This window comes from Lathamus discolor, chromosome 2 (assembly GCF_037157495.1).
Source record: "Lathamus discolor isolate bLatDis1 chromosome 2, bLatDis1.hap1, whole genome shotgun sequence".
NCBI lineage: Eukaryota > Metazoa > Chordata > Aves > Psittaciformes > Psittacidae > Lathamus > Lathamus discolor.
Genome location: NC_088885.1, coordinates 40,682,368 through 40,698,693, shown reverse-complemented (window position 1 = coordinate 40,698,693; position 16,326 = coordinate 40,682,368). Strand labels below are relative to the sequence as shown.

General features: G+C 40.4%; 1 protein-coding gene across 1 annotated transcript in view; it reads left to right on the top strand.

The window, feature by feature from the left end:
• DNAJC1 (DnaJ heat shock protein family (Hsp40) member C1) overlaps window positions 1–13,867 on the top strand; it is a 112,282-nt gene extending 98,415 nt beyond the window's left edge. The window contains exons 10-12 of the mRNA XM_065666552.1: window positions 11,360–11,408; window positions 11,890–12,359; window positions 13,652–13,867. Coding sequence (XP_065522624.1) covers window positions 11,360–11,408; window positions 11,890–12,359; window positions 13,652–13,720 — 588 coding nt within the window. The 3' untranslated portion in view covers window positions 13,721–13,867. The remainder of the gene's footprint in view (window positions 1–11,359; window positions 11,409–11,889; window positions 12,360–13,651) is intronic.
• Window positions 13,868–16,326: the final 2,459 nt, after the last annotated feature.

The window sequence follows — 16,326 nt, the reverse complement described above, 5'->3', positions numbered from 1 at the left end:
GCATCATTTCCTCGCCAAACAACTGTTCCCTGATTCACTGGCAGAGGCGCAGGGAGATAAGTTGTGGTGTATGAGGTGCTGATTTGAAATCACTTGTGTAGCAGAGTTTGGGAGTCCCTTTCATACAGGTAATGCAACTTTAGTCAAGCCAGAGAGAGTTTGATTGGTGTATTATCTGGCAAATGCACTAGATCTTAAAAAAAAAAAAAAAAAAAGAAAAAGGGCAAATTTGGATTTGTTTTTCCACCATTTTCTGTGACACAGGAAATACTTTTTATAAACTTAGGACCACCTTCTGCTTGTTTCTTTTCCTGTAAAGTACTGAGCAGTAAAGCTTGGTTTTCCTTTCACAGTTGAGGGAACTGTAGAGGAAGGATTGGCAAGGTGCAGTGTGTTTGTTTCCATGTGATTTTAAGCATTAAAACCCTTTTTAATAGTAGATTAGCTAAATAGGTGTTAATAAAAACATTCAAAGTAATCCAGTCCAGAATGATCTTTCCATTGTTGCTTCTGTCTCAAAGCTTTCTTCCTCACCAAAAAAAGGTTAGAAAAATATTTTGTTACTTTTTAAAGACTAAGCTGAAACCATTCATATAGACCAGGAAAGCATTAGTGAAATTCACTCTTTGTAACCACCCCAAAGAAATTCCATTTTAAATTGCCTTAAACTCCTTTTTTAAAAAAACTAAACTCCTACATCAAACTGTACTTGTTTCCAGTGGCAGGTTTTGTAAGCAGCATGAAGTGACTTGAGGAGAGTGTTCTTGGCTTTTGTTAATTTTTCGGCTTCATGGTGTTGTTTTAACTTAGTTTTGTGGATTTATTTCTTTTGGAGGGTTTTTTAATATATTTCTGAATTTTTCTCCTGCCATCAAGTTAATGAGGTTTGGAACAGTGTGAAGCAAAGGGATTCGTTAGAATGCTTGTAGCTTTAATACTGCTTTTTCACATACAAAGAAAGCCCAAGTTCGTGTGTCAGACTCATTGAGATATTTAGTCAGGTTGGAACAAATCCTTGATTTGCTAGAACATGGCTTTGATACCCCAGAATCTGGTGAGCACATGTAAATCTTACATAGCTAAGAGGAACTGTTAGTGCTTAGCTGAGAAAAAGCTATTGGAAGATGATTTGAATTCAGAAATGTCAGGACAAATTGGAAAAATAAGATGCAAAAAATAGGATGTACTTAAACATACAGTACATGCAAGGACACCCAGCAAGATGGCAATGTGGTTCACAAATGAAAGATGCCATACAACTGGTTAGAGGTAGCTGTTAAAAAGCAGGAGGAATGTGGGGATTAGCAGAGATAATGAGCTAGATACAGGTCAACAAATAGCTAGTTGTGAAAAAGGCAAGCATCTTACTGAGAATATACAAATAGGAGGATGGTAAACCTGCATCTACATCCTTAGTCTGCCTCTAGCTTTCAGTATTGCATTTAAAACAGTGGTTCAATACAGAGAGTCCAGGTGAGAATAAAAGAAAATAATAGGTCTCTAAAGTGCTACCTACAGGGAAAGACTGTGAAGGAATTCATGTCATTGAACTGAAAGAAACTGTATAGTAAAGATGTAAGTACTCATCTAGATGGAAAGAAAACCATAAAGAGAAAGGGGCTTGTGCACTGTAATTATTTTATAGGGTAAGAAGTAATTACCTCAGATTTTATCACAGGCTGCAGAGTTAGACATTGAGGGGCAAACAATTACAATGGAGACGCTGTATCAGTGGAATAAGGTGCTGTGGAGTCTCCATATTTGCGGGCCTTTAGAACAGGTTACACAAACATCTGCAAGAAACAACGTCAATGTAGTGATTCTGCCTGAGGTTAGGTCCTTCTCATCATATGGTCTATGATTAGACTAGCAAATGCAAGCTATCTAGGAGGAAAGGGGAAGGAAACAGAACCTTCCCTACAATTGGAAGCATGTGTGAACTCATTCTAAAAAATGTGAAATTAAAGCCAGATAGTCACTGCAGTTGGTTAGTATACCTTAGCTTGACTGTTCTGAAATTCAGTCATTCCTAACTAAGTGTTCTTTCAGATTTTGTTTTCTACTACTACTCAAATTGGGATTTTGTATACATTTAAGTTTGTTATTTCCAAAGTACTGCAGAAATAAGGGTTACTATAAGGCCCATTGTATGGGTATGTCTGCCAGATTCCCAGTCCAGACAGGTACATCCATACAGTGTGCTGCAGGCCACTGGGAAACTGCCAGCCAAAATCCAACAATAAACTGCTATGTCCATGCTGTAGTGCCCCTGAGCTCATTCAGCTGTACTTTCTAGTTGTGCTGCCTCATGTGATACCAGCATAAATATCTTTGCAACATACTCCTGTGCTTTTCAGCTCAGAGCTACGTTAAGCTTGCAACTATGGTGCAGGCGTACTGTGAGAAGGCTTATTACTTTTAATTTTTGTCGTGTTAAATATAGGATATGTTTATCTTGTCTCTCTCTAGGAAGACATCTTTTAACAGCCAATGAATAATCAACCCAAAATAGATGAGGTTAAGTTGTGCTCATTTTATCAGTATGTTTAATTATTTAAATTGCTAATTGTCATTTTAATATGTGCATATGGGGAATTTAGCAATCTCTTCCCATAAAGATGATTTTCAACTGGCTTACTCTAATGAAATCTTATTGCTTTCACAACTGAAAGCTTCTACAGCTTTTAAAGTAATTTTTATTGCAGTTGGCTGGTGTTATAAATTAGGTTTTTCAAATGTTTTGATTATGAAAGGGAAACGGAGTTCAGTTAACTCTAATCAGGATTCCTGTCTGCTGACCTGGTTACCTGTACCACTGCTCTCTGTCATGCTCTAAACATCTGTTCTTTGACCCATTTTCCGTGCTGAATTTGTTGCTCCAGGGTTAGTTCTCATTCCTCTCCTCCAATACTTAAGGAAATAATTGACCTTTTAAAACAAAATGTAAAAGTTATGTTTGAATTTCCTAAGCAGTTTGGACACCCTATAACAGTATAAATAATGAATGGAGTGGAGTTTCAAGTCTACTATTCTGCAAAAATTACATCGTTTGATTTGACAACTGCTAAGCCTTATGAGGATTTATAATGATGACTGTCAGTTTTTGCTGAATTCAAAAATTGAGAAGAAGCACTTAGATGTGAAATTCAAGAAGTGGATTGTATTGGACAGTACCTACCTTTACAGATAAAAAGTTAAGAAAATATTTGCTGAAAGGCATAAATGAATTTCAGGAACTACAAAGGACATTCAAATTGTAAAAATAACAGAGGAAGTAAAAGCTGTCTGGCATGCCAAACAGACTTTAATGTGATTATTAGGTGCAGGTTCTTTAAATTAAAGGCAAAGAGATCTCAGGTTTCATACTTGTGAAGTCATATCATTCACTTGTCTTACAGGATTTAAACTGATTCTGTTTGCCCTTGCAGTCACTAATCTCATGCATTTGTGTTGCAAAAACAGACTGATCAGGATTTGCTGCCTGTATAGAAAAACACTAAGGTAGACAGCAAAACAACAGACAGGTGGCTATATTTGAGCAGACTTTCTGAATCGTCATGAAACCTGAAAGCAAAAGGTTTGTGTGGGTGCTTATTTTGTGGTGTCTCTTGTATGCCCAGGCAACAGTTTCAGCCTTTAGGTCTCACTGCATGTGTTCACTCTCACTGTACTTCATATGCCTATTTTTGACAAATGCAAGTTCGTTACCTTGCCAGTAAGAAAACATCTATATGAGAAATGATCCATATGTAAAGGTTCATGAATTTATGAGCTTTTTGCTTCTGGAGATTAAGTGTTTTCCTAACTCTGTTCTACATTTCATTTTGTATACTATGTCTGTGTTAACTTGGTTACTGTACAATCCAGTTGTGGATATTCTGAAATAGTCACCCTTAGCAACTTGCATATATGTATGTAATCAGTAGTTCTTCCAGTTGCTTATTGAAGTATGAAGACCTACCTCTGATCGAGGTCCAGAAGAGGTTCTGAATATCGAAGATGGGATTTAGATCGCGTGCAGGTCATGTAGAATCCCTTATTCTGAGTGAGATCTTCAAAACACCTGTCTAATCCCACACACTAAAATGTCTCTGTTGATACTTGGAGAGGAGGAAAAGGTGGTTGCTGTATACAGTTCCCTCGTTGTACAGAGTTTCCTTTGGTGCAGTGCTGCAGTTGCCCCTATGGGTTTTGCAGACCCAAATGCAAAATGGATTCAGTTTAAGCACGAAGAGCATTCTTCTCACGTACAGGAGAAAGTATTTCACAGAAGGTAGCAGGCACCAAATTGATGCTGCAACTTTTTAGAGTCGCTGGAATTAATGTAGATGTCCCACATGCATCCTTGTGAGCTGGGTTTGAATTCCACTGCAGAATTCAAATCATCTGACTCGCAGGAAGGGCAATGCATTTTGCATTAAGGGTCATGAAATCAGATGTCCAAGCAGTTGTTGCCTTTGGGCCAAGCTCCTCTCTTATGTGAGGACCCATGGTAGTGAGCTAAAGATTCTCAAACATGGGTTTCAACAGACAAAAGAAAAGGCATCTTATGAAGTCTCCCAACATCCTGACAGTTCCAGCTACTGAGCTCTTCTTTCTGTGTCCTGAAAGAAGCAGCAGTTCTGCTGCTGCTTTAAATTAGCTGTTTGGGTATTTGGGCACTTAAACTGGAGACCTGCCAGTGTTCCTCATGTGGAGGTTTACACCAAGTTTGCCTTTTTTGCAGGCCACCCCTTAAACTGCCTCATAATTAAGCTCAGAGTTTTTGGGGGATTTCTGAGGATGTAGCTACCCCTTCTCCATCGGCTGTGGCACAGTTCAGAGTCACACAGAGCTTCAAAATCCATAACCATAAGAAAACTGTACTGTTGCAGTCTGCTATTAGTTGGTCTAAGCAAATTCAGTTAAATTCCTAATGTTTCTTAGCTCTTTCGAGAATAAAAGCGTATTGTCCTTAAAATACTCGTTTGCTGTGTTAGCACTAAATTCAACATGTAATTTAAACAGTGGATAAAGACTAGTTATGCTACATACTTTGGGGACAGTTGGTAACAATCTACTAAGCAAACTGTTACAGGCAGTGCTAAAACAAAGCTGTATCTTCTGATTTGAAATATCCCCTTTCAAGAGGTCTAGTAAGTTGAGGTCTAAGCAAATTTGGATACTTGCGAAAATGGAGAATTACTTGGCTCGATGCTTTAGTATTTGAAGTTTCACCGATCTGTTAGTACTGAAAGACAATTTTAGCAGCCCTTTTAGTGTCTGGAAGGGAGGGCAATTTATAAAACAGCAAATTTTGAGTCTGTCACATGAAAATAAAGGAAAGGGTCATTATTGTTGTCCAACTTAGGTTAAGCAGTTGTTGATACAACTGTGGCTGCTATGAAAAAGTTATTTAGATCTATACTGGAAGAACAACTCAGTGCTGCAGGTAGTGTTTTGGTTTGAAGTGGAGAACTTCAAATCTGGCAATTTATTCTGTACTGTTCTGGAAGGTTTGGTTTGCAAAAACCTACTGCTTTGACACAGCGAGGAAGGCATGAAAATCCTGCTGTGTTCGGCTTTCCTTTTATGAGAAAGATGTGATTATAACTCAAGTTAGCCTCAGAGATTCAAGAAACCTCGTTGTTCATAGCAGCCTCAACTACTCACAGGCTCTCTCCACGTCATGTTTTCCATAATCCTGCAGATCTTGGTATTTTTGCATGGCATAACTGGACAGAGAGCATGCAGGAAGATAACAAGAGGGTGAACAGAACACTGCTGCTGGGACTGGCAAATTTCTGATAGCTGATGCTGAGAAACTGTGGCAGCTTTAGTAAATATTTAGAGAACTGCTCAGGAAGATGCTAAGAATAGTAAACCATTCTACCAGGACCTCCAGTTTCCAGTAGCACAATACCATGTCATCCTTCCTTGCAAGAAGGAATTGCAGAAGTACAAACCGCTTGGGTTCTGACGACATTCTGAGAAAACAATGTGGGGTTTGTAGAAGACAAACAGGCCGTGTCACTTGGCTTCCCAAATGTGACGTCCTTCCTTCTGTAGTTATCTGATGCAACCCTAACCAAAGTAGTATCCTGTCCAGAGAAGGAAGGTAGATTGTTGCCCACAGAAGATTGCCAAGAGACAGGCAGAGGCTTCAAACCCCTGTTGGTGTGTGCCCTGTGAAGCTGGGCTGGTCAGGGGCTTGGAGGGGTCAGCTGAAGTGATGGGCTGGTGGCTGATGCTGTGCAAATGATGAATTGCTCTTCATCTGCAAAAGGGCTGTTTCTCTGGCATCAGTGGGATCTCTGTATCTCTCTTCACAGGGTTTTCCCTCTAGGTCTGTCACAGTTCTGTGCTTTTTTTTTTTGCCTGCCTTCCCTGCAGGATGAAAAGGAGCTTCTCATTCATGTGATAGCAATATTTCCTTTTGCCTGTGCTACCAGGTCTTTTAGGATGACTCTGGATAATACTTCTTTTAATCCTGTGCACCTCTGAAGCATTGATTGTCCCATCTGAAAGAGTTGGCAGGTGTGCAGGGTAATGAGACTTAATATCTGGATGGTCACGATGAGGAATGTTTTTACTGCTAGGTGTCTTGTTGAGTAGCAACTAGTCTAGTAATCTGGACTAATTGTCAGCAGTCCAGGAGGAAACCAGCTCTGTCTGGCTTTCATCACATAAATCATCCCTCTAATCCCACTTGCTTTCAGTAAAATCTTTTTGTGGCTGAAGAGCTGTTGAAACTGAATTCAGAAGGGAGTCTTCAGAAGCAAACTGTTCCTGCAGCTTCTTTCTGTAGGTCCACAGTAAGATGGTTTGATTTCTACTTCAGCAATTTGACTGCGTGCATCCAACCTTTTTCTTTTTTTTTTTTTGTCATCTTTATATGTCTAAGAAAATCTGTTCCCCTGTGCATGTGATTGTCTGACTTATTTGTGACTTCTGTTTTCCCTGAGGGACTACAGGGTTATTTGAGCGTAGAAACAGCAATATTTAAAGTTGATTCATTTAGAATAATGCAGTGCCTGTTCAGCACTACAGATACTTGCAGGAATATGAGATCTGCCCTCTTCTGTTCTTCTGTTTTAAATCAATTTCACAGTCTTGATCCTTATTATTTAAGGTGTCCCCAGACCCAGGATTTCATAAGGGCTGGCTAATGCTCTGGTGAAAGCTCTTGTCAATAACAGCAGGCTTTTAGCACAATTTTTCACAGTCGTAGAATCATAGACTGGTTAGGGTTGGAAAGGACCTTAAGATCATCCAGTTCCGACCCCCCTGCCATGGGCAGGTACGCCTCACATTAGACCGTATCACCCAAGACTCCATCCAACCTGGCCTTGAACGCTGCCAGGGATGGAGCATTCACAACTTCTTTGGGCAACCCATTCCAGTGCCTCGCCACACTCACAGTAAAGAACTTCTATCTAACCTCAACTTCAACCGTCTCCAAATCCAGGGTAGCCACTTTTCCCAATAGCTTCTGGAGAGAGCCCACATTATCCCTAGTCTGTGTTTTGTTTGCTACATACCTATAGAAGCCTTTCCTGTTATGTTTGATATCCCTGGTCAGACTTAATTCTAACTGGACCTTAGCTTTCCTGAACTGATCCTTAGCTTCCCGGACAATGCCCCTGTATTCTTCTCAGGCCGCCCGTCCTCACTTCCACCTTCCATAAGCTTCCTTTTTCCATCTCAGTTTTCTCAGCATGATAATACTCATTATTTAATATACATGAAAACTGTGGTTTTTTTAAAGCTTTATGCAAGAACAATCAGTAGTAATAACTGGACGAATAATTCTACAACTGCTTCATACTTTGAATAACGGTATTGCCAAGTACATTATCTGTTACCTAATGAAAAAGTGGTAATACAAGCAAGTTATGATAAGAAATTGAGTAGAGAAAGCAATGGAGTAGCTTCTGTTGTATAACTTAGTGATTTATTGTTTTAAAATCACTGTTAAGAACTAGATGGCAGCTAACACTACTCGCCACTGGAGAGGAAGCTGAAACTGATACTAAGGATGTCAGAAAGTATGGAGGAACCGACAACAGAAGAGTCTGCAAGTCTGAGTGGCAAGAGAAATGATTAATCTCAAACAGATCAAATTGAAATACAATTTCCTATGTTCCATAGGTTGGATTCATAATAATCCTTTATAGTTTAATACTGGCATGTTATGATTCTTGCCCTGTGTCAGCATCTTTAACAGCAATGACAGCTGAAGCTGATGGACAAATAAATCTGAAGTCTAAATAAGCGATACCTGTACTTGAATTCCAAATAGCTGGAGTAAACCTGAACCATACAGAGCACATGGAAAAGGACTTGCAAAATCATCTGTATGGAGAGGAAATCTGACAAAAGAAAAAAGGAGAGACAATAACAGACAAATAATCATTCTCATGTAACCTGTGAATGATGATAGTAAAGCTGTAAGAAGCTTGATGAGTTGTCAAAGTTAATGTCAACTGAAGGTGCTTTCAGTGTTTGAAGTTGAAGGTTTTCAATATCTAAACCATACAGTTTTTATTTCCAGCTTACCAGGTGAATGTTCAAATTGAAAGTCCATCAAAATACAGACAGGTATCCTAATGCCTTCAAAAGAGACAGTCTTGGAAATATTATATGTGACAAATGGAGTAGCTTCCTACAAATGCTACATCTGGGTTCACCAAGTTATTAATGGCTGAAGTTATCCAAAATAAGATAACCTGTGGCAAGACTGTTACTTCTGAAGTTTTTGCGTGTATGGGGAAATGGAAGTGCCATTAGGATCTAGGAATAAACAAAAATCTGTCACTGTTCTAGTGCAGAGGGCCGGTTTAGATTTGAATTCAATTAGATGTAATGTGCAGCAAAATATGTATCTATCATGAGCTACCTACACTAACCTAATTTGGGAACATCTGTCTTGTAAAGGAAACTTGAATCCAGCATATTGATTCACACTGCTTCCAACGCAACCTTTATGTTGGGTGTCCAGTCTCAGTTTGGAAGATAAAATGGTAATTGCTAACCTTCAAAAGCATCAGAGGTTCAACAGAGAAAACCTAACATTGCCATTGAGGTGGCAGCTCGGTCAGTTTGCCTGTCTTTGCCTTTGCTTGCAACTTACTCTGCTCTGTTTTGTTCAGGCAATCTTTTCTTCTGTCTTTTTCCTGACTTCTTGGACTTACGAGTAGGCTGTAGATCTTGGAAAGAACTTCTTAAAAATAGCACAGTGGTTTACAAACTGTTTTCCGGAATACATGAACATAGATAATGCCTTCTCATAGTCACAATGAATCCACTGCCTCATTGCAGGAAGCATTAAAGGATCAGCTACGTGTCTGCTTGAAAAGATCTTCTCTTTTCAAAATGTTCTATTATAATCCAGTTTATATAACTTAATTTCTATTTAAGAGATGCATAGCAGGGCACCACTAAGCATCTGTTCTGCTCAGCAGTCAAGAATGGATTCCCTTCCACCCAAACCTTGTAAAGTAGTGGCCCTACAGAGAAACTCTGCTAAAAACAAAAATGGAACACAAACTTTTTGATTTGGATTATGTTAGACTATAAACTCTTCAAGGAAGGCAGTTCCTATTAGCAGATCACCTGTTTCAAAGAGGATCCATCCCGTTTTGTCAAAATCAGGATCGTGCAGATCACAGACTGTTAGGGACACGTAAAATGATCTGTTCGTATCAGTATTCTGAGATTTCTCGTTAACAATTGAAAGTTGATCATACTGCAGCAGTAGAAATTGGAGGGTTTTTTGCCAGATGTTTACCCCTGGATAAAGGTTTTGGTTAATTAGAGCTGGATTTCTTTTGTTCACAGAGTTTGCATTTAAACTTAATCATCCCAGAAAATGAGGCTTAATTTGTAAGGAAAATAGACCACTTTGCCTTGTTAAGTCTTGCCAACATTTCATTAAGGAGATCCAGCACTTGCCTGTTTTGAGAGCAAAGTACTGCAATTTCACGGGCAGAAAGGTGGGTAGGAGGAACCAGACAGACTTGAAGCAAATGGTACCATAGTATTTTAACTATTGATGTACTCACTCATGAATCTTGTCATAGGACAAACCCCCTGAATCTTTGTATTTTCTCCTTCTAGCAAATAGCTGTACAACCCCCTGCTCTACGTAGAGGGTCACTGTCAGTGGAAACATTAGATAGCTAAACCAGCAGAGGTCTGTGCTGTGGCCATGAAGGCCTGACTGATCCATATGATGGGTAAATACGATTCCACGTGGAGGAGTTTCTGACTTTGTAGATGTTGTATTTGTTTGATTTTCCTCTGGGCAGCAGACTGCCTTAAACTAAATGGATGTTAATAACGTCTGAAGCCCCAGGTTCACCTAGCAGGAAACACAGGTTACGTGTCCCAGGTAGTATCGCTTCTGATTGAGTGTCGCCTGAAAGTTTTACTTGATACGGGTGGCTCAGACCACTTGATTTCAATTTCCAGCTTCTTCACAAAGACCTCATTGAAAAAACTGAAATGAAAATCAGCTCTTCGTAAAACATTTTCAGGAATTAAAAAGCATACTTCTTTGAGATCTAATTTTAAGGTGCTGTTATGTGGTACATGAATTTTGGACTCTAGATCATTTGATGTAACGCAGACGCTAGGTGATTAAAAGGATCTTAATTTTAAATGCAGCCTGATTTCTTTGTTATCTGCACTGAGGTCTAGAAACCTGGAATGGGGAAGCTCCCCATTCTGAGTGGGGAGAAAACCTGTTTTCCTACTGAAGTTAGAATGAAAATGCTAAATCCGGTGTTACTTTTCTCCCAGGACACAGATTTTGGTGTACATGGAGGGGCTGAAGCATCAGCTCTTCATCCTTTGGGTTCTCAGTAATGAACTTTTTTCACTGAAATATCAGGACTTGGGAGGTGTCTTCGCTGGTTTTGGCAGTTAAACTGTTACATGTTATTTTGGGACCCAATCTGTGTCCATTAGTGTGCTTCATAACCCAGGCCTGTGTGGGTTATTTTGTTCTTTTGTTCAGTATTGAGAAACTAATAGAAGATAACTCATTTGTTTCCTTTTCCCCTGTCTTGTTCTGGTATTTTTAGGTTAGAAAATTAGGGTTTAACAATCGACTGTGATGTCTAATGGTGGTAGTAATAGAAATGTGTAGCTTGCATCATTTTAATAAGCAAGGGATGTTTTTTAGAAAGGACAATGTGTAGAAAGTTACTTTTGGCAGTGTGGGATCCATGTACGAACCAGGCCCGCAGAAGAACATCAGTATCACCATCTTTAACATATGTTCAGTGTTGGTGTTTTGCAGTGAAATGCTAATGACTTCTTCAATAGCCCCCATAATGTCATTTTTAATAGTCCCTTTTTTGTTGTTTTCATGCAGGTTACCATGAAAGCCAAACAGCTGAAGGATTCTGTTGCATATACACCAGGTGTGTGCTGCTAGATCCTCAGTGATGCTTATAAGAAACCCTATGTTTGGATTAGAACTGTGCAAATGCAGTGCTTTTGTACCTTCCAGGGTATGCTTTCCTTGGGGACTTGTGCCCCCTTGCCTTACTTTGAGCAAAGCAAAGAGCTGATGGTTATTCTGAGGGAATGTTTCCCTTTAACTGCATCCTCCCGGGCTTTCTTACTCAGTTTATTTTGGGTTTTGTTCACTTGTTCAGGCTGTTATCTTTGTTTGCATCAGTGTGGTAATTTATTAGTACTTCACATATACCAGTAAGTTCAGAACTGGCAAAGTTCATTGCTTTGCAACAAGTATCTTGATTTCTCAATAAGCATTTTCCTTAAGCTCTTAATCCAGAAGAGCTTTTTCTCCTCTCTGCACTATTCCCAGTATTTACTATGTAGCACTTCCCTGCTTGTTTGTGATTTATTTACCTACAAGTGTAACAATACTTATAACAGGTATCATTAGGCTCTCCGAGCTTAAAACGCTGGCCCAGAACTCCAAGAATGTCAAAGTCAACATGAATTTGCCAGACCACATAATCACCCAGCGAGAAAGAGAGGAGGAGGAGGGGAACTACAGTCATATCCCAGAGCAGATGGATGTCCAGACGGATCAAAAGGAGACCACTGCAAGTGAAACTAGACACCGCAAACGAAAAGTTGTCAAAGCACCTGAAATGCCTGTGCCAGCAACAAAAGAGGTACTGGAAGAGAAAGGCAGGGGAAGGCGCCAGAAGGATTTTGATAACACCGAGCAAGCAGAAGAGAGTGATGATGAGAGTAGAAAAAGAGAGAAAAGCCGTGCCCCAGAAGAACTGTGGACTCAAAATCAACAGAAACTCCTTGAAATGGCCTTGCAGCAGTATCCAAAGGGAACATCGGACCGCTGGGATAAAATAGCAAAGTGTGTTCCTGGAAAAAACAAGGTACACTTGGCTTTGTTTGAACTGTAGCATAAACAGAGGGGAAATGTGTTTTCTACCAATTTATGATTACCTTAAGAACTTAGGGTCTGTGCAGAAAGGTGAAGTCTTTACTTAGCCTAGCAGTCCAGCACAGGACAAGCATTACTGGCATGTTTGTTGCTTTTATTTAAAATACATTTTCACTTAATTCAGTTTGTTTGATCTATTACGTTGAAATACCTCCTGTTCCGTTTAAAGTACCTCCCTCTCCTCTGCCTTTCAGGTCTTCAGTTCAGGACAGATTAGATTTTAAACCAAATTCTGGTTCAAACTTAGTAACCAAACGGTGGTGAGCCGCTTTGCGTACACTTTTACAGTACGTTTCTCAACCCAACTCAATGAACAAACAAAAATAAGTAACCCATCTGCAAGTGTTAAATGCTCAATAATCTAATGTCCTTTTTGTAAGTATAATCTTTTTCAAATAGCATTGTCACCGATATAGTTGGTCTGTGCTAGACGTCATAGCAGTTGTGATAGTGCAGTGTGCTTGCCTCAGGCATTGTAGCTGCAGAAAATACCCATTTTATTCGTGCCCAACACAGTGTGAGAGCAGGAAACGTGGAGGGAACTGGAGTGTTTCCCTGGCTCTGAAGCTGTTCAGTAGTATCTGGTGTCGGTAGCTGCTATGTTAGTGCCCATTAAGGCTTGTCCTCACCAACCTGCAGGATCACTTATGCCAGAAGAACTGTTCTGAAATAGGTATTAAAATGCCACTGTTTCATAATTGCCTTTACAGTCATTGTCAAGAAGTACAGGGCAGCTATTTTCTTGGGTTTGTGTGCTCTTTAAAGGGATAAAATATCCATTAAGAAATGTAAATTTAGATGTGTATTAAAAATATTTAAAAAGTAAGAACATGAGGCTGGTGCGGCACTGGCACAGGGTGCCCAGAGAAGCTGTAGCTGCCCCATTCCTGGCAGTGCTCAAGGCCAGGTTTGACAGGGATTTCAGCAACCTGGTCTAGTGGAAGGTGTCACTGCCCATGGCAGGGGATTTGGAACTGGATGAGCCCTAAGCCCCTTCCATCCCAAAACATTCTATGACTCTGTGATAAACTGCAAATTCATTTTTTCTAATCCACTCTTCGCTAGATGTAGATTCTCCTTCTCAGATTCAGTGCGCAACTTTACACCAAACAAAACCCCCAAACCAACCTCAGGAGCCCCAGAACCTAGCTCTTCTAGCATGTATTGCATTAAAGGAATAGTAAAATATCAAACGCCGATTAACAGATTTGTTTTCCCTTTTAGGAGGAGTGCATAGCAAGATACAAGCTGCTTGTTGAACTGGTACAAAAGAAAAAAATGGCTAAAAGCTGAATGTTGGGAGCAGAAGAGATGTAGCTCAACTTTGTCAAAATGGGGTTTTAAATCTCATGTGCAGGAAACTGCATCCTTGTACCTCAGTATTTCTATACGTCATGTGCCTTAGTAAAAGAGAGTATTAATAAATCTTATACCATCTTACCCGGCTTCTGTGTTGAAGAACGAAGGTGTATTTTTGTGTTGGAGAGCTGCTTATGCGGATGGGCGATAACAATGCCTTAAAAATAAGTGGTCCTTCAGGAAACCCCACCCTGATAATTGCATACTGGATCGGGTAAGTTTACAGCCAGTGACTGTGCAGAATATAGAGAATTTGTGTGTGTTTCGAAGAGAGAATTGATCTGAAACTGTTCAGCAGCACAGGAGGAACTGAACTCTGCACTCAACACATTTTTCTTTCTTGCAGCTATAAATGCAAGACCGTGTGCTTCTAAGCATGCCTGTGCTCCATGAAGTGGCCAGTTGTTGTGGGGTTGCTACACCAGTCATCCTAACTGGATGTTTTGAAAGTAGTAGTATTTCTCATCTTAACTTCCATGGACATTTCTATGCACCTGCACTAGAACATCTTTTTTACCAGCCCTGCAGCCTAATCCACAGTGATATCTGACAGTGCCGTTTATTTGGGAAAGCTGAAATGAGTGAGAACATTAAAGGCCTTAATTTTTCATTAGAAACTAAGATATATAAGGCATTTACTTAATGACCAGTTTTTAAGTACAGAACAGAACTTACAGCTAAGCTCAGTGGGTGAAGAGGGGGGGTTTGTATACCCTAGGTTGAATATAGTTTGCTTTTATATTTGAAGAGTAGGTAATAAGGGTTATTATTCCTTAGCTGCTGTTTTATTTTTCATACTTTTGGAAAAGCTATACAAAGCTTAAAATGCTTGAATAAAGGGTCCTTGATGGGCTGTACATTATATCCATAAATCAGAGCAATGACCGCAGTCTTTTGCAAGAAACATTAAGGACTTGCTTTTTTTAAAGAATTATTTACCACTCCAATTCTGATTTAATACCAGGACTCTGATATGGTTTTAATTCAAAATTAAAATGAAAGAGGATCATGGACCTGAACTTGGAATCAGAACTTGGTGGCTGAGAATCTCCGTTAGCTTTCTGCCATTTGCACTGTTGACTTTCTCCAGTAACTGTTTGCCGATTCTGTTGCTTCTGGCAGATCAGCATTTCACAAAGTTTCATCCCATTCCCATAAAACTTTAAGGGAGAAGTATCTGGAGAAGGTTACAGTGTTCCAGATGTGTTCTTTGAACAACTGGAACTGTACAAAAATTAATCTGAGTAGAAATAATATTATAGAAACCAACAGTGAGATTTTAGTGCAGCTTATGAAAAACAGGCACCAGAACAACGGGTTGGTTAAATATCACAGGATGATATTGCTGAAAGAGCAGCTCCTGCTAGCACAGCTTGAAAGGAGAAAGTTAATAAACCAGGATGGGAGATGTCACAGGCTGCCCGGAAATAGGTGGTTGCTGTAAGCTGTGCTATCACTGATGCCAGTAAAGCTGGATTTTGGTGGGAGAAAGCAGCAGGAAGTTCAGAAGCCCATTACCATGGAACCCTTCTGAACTGCAGCGCATGTGGCCTGTGCTGCTCTTGTGCCAAGTTCCCAACACACTGGAGGGCAGCTCTGTCACCACCCACTTGGCTGCCAGCGGCTGGGCGGCAGGTCGGGCTGCTCTGGCATCAGAGGCATTCCACAGGGACGGCAGCATCGGCTTCTAGGGAGCTGGTGCCAGATCAACCCCAGCCCATCATCTTTGATGTCGGGATCTGCAGAGCCATTGAAACAAGGTTGGGTTTGATTGCATCTGGCTCTCACGTGAACTTGGCTTTGATGTGGTCTCTTGCTTTACAGGGCTAGCGAATTGGATTTTTGTTCAGATGTCTGAACTGTCCTTTTCATTATTTCCCTGCTGTTGACTGTTGGTCCCTCAGGACTATGTGTGCTAGAAAACATCTTGGGCTTCTGGCACCCATCTCTAACAAGTGGAGATTTTTAAGAACGTCCTGAGCTTGACACTTAATTTCACACAAGTATTTCCAATTTTGCCCCTTTCCTGCTTCTCTACATCTTACCAGGAGACTGACACCAGAGTTCAGGCCATCCCTCTCAAATCAAAGACACACACAAGGCAAAGCAGGACTTGCTGGTTCCTGTGCTACTGCTCCAACAGGAGCGTGATGACAGACTGATACCTCTTGTCAACCACGTGAAGTTTTTGGCTTCAGCTTAGGTCTGTGAATAAAGCAGCAGTACTGTGACATTCCTGTCTGTGAGTCCAGTCGAAGGGACACTCAGAACTCCCTGGAGGCCTAATGCTGGCGGGCTCTGGTTCTCCCTCACAGGTCTAGCTGTATGAAGTGTAAGTAAGTCAGTTAGCCCACTGCCTCAGCCTATAGGTGCTGTATACTCTCCCTCCTTAGCACCAGCTAACAACAGAGCCAGAAGAAAGGTGGCACCCAGTGCTGGAGCATGTCTTGACCCAGGTTTAATCAGTGAAACATCCAGTTTTCCGAGTCTCTACACCCAAGAGCATAAGACAGTCATCAGCTACCCCAAGCGTGTGGGGT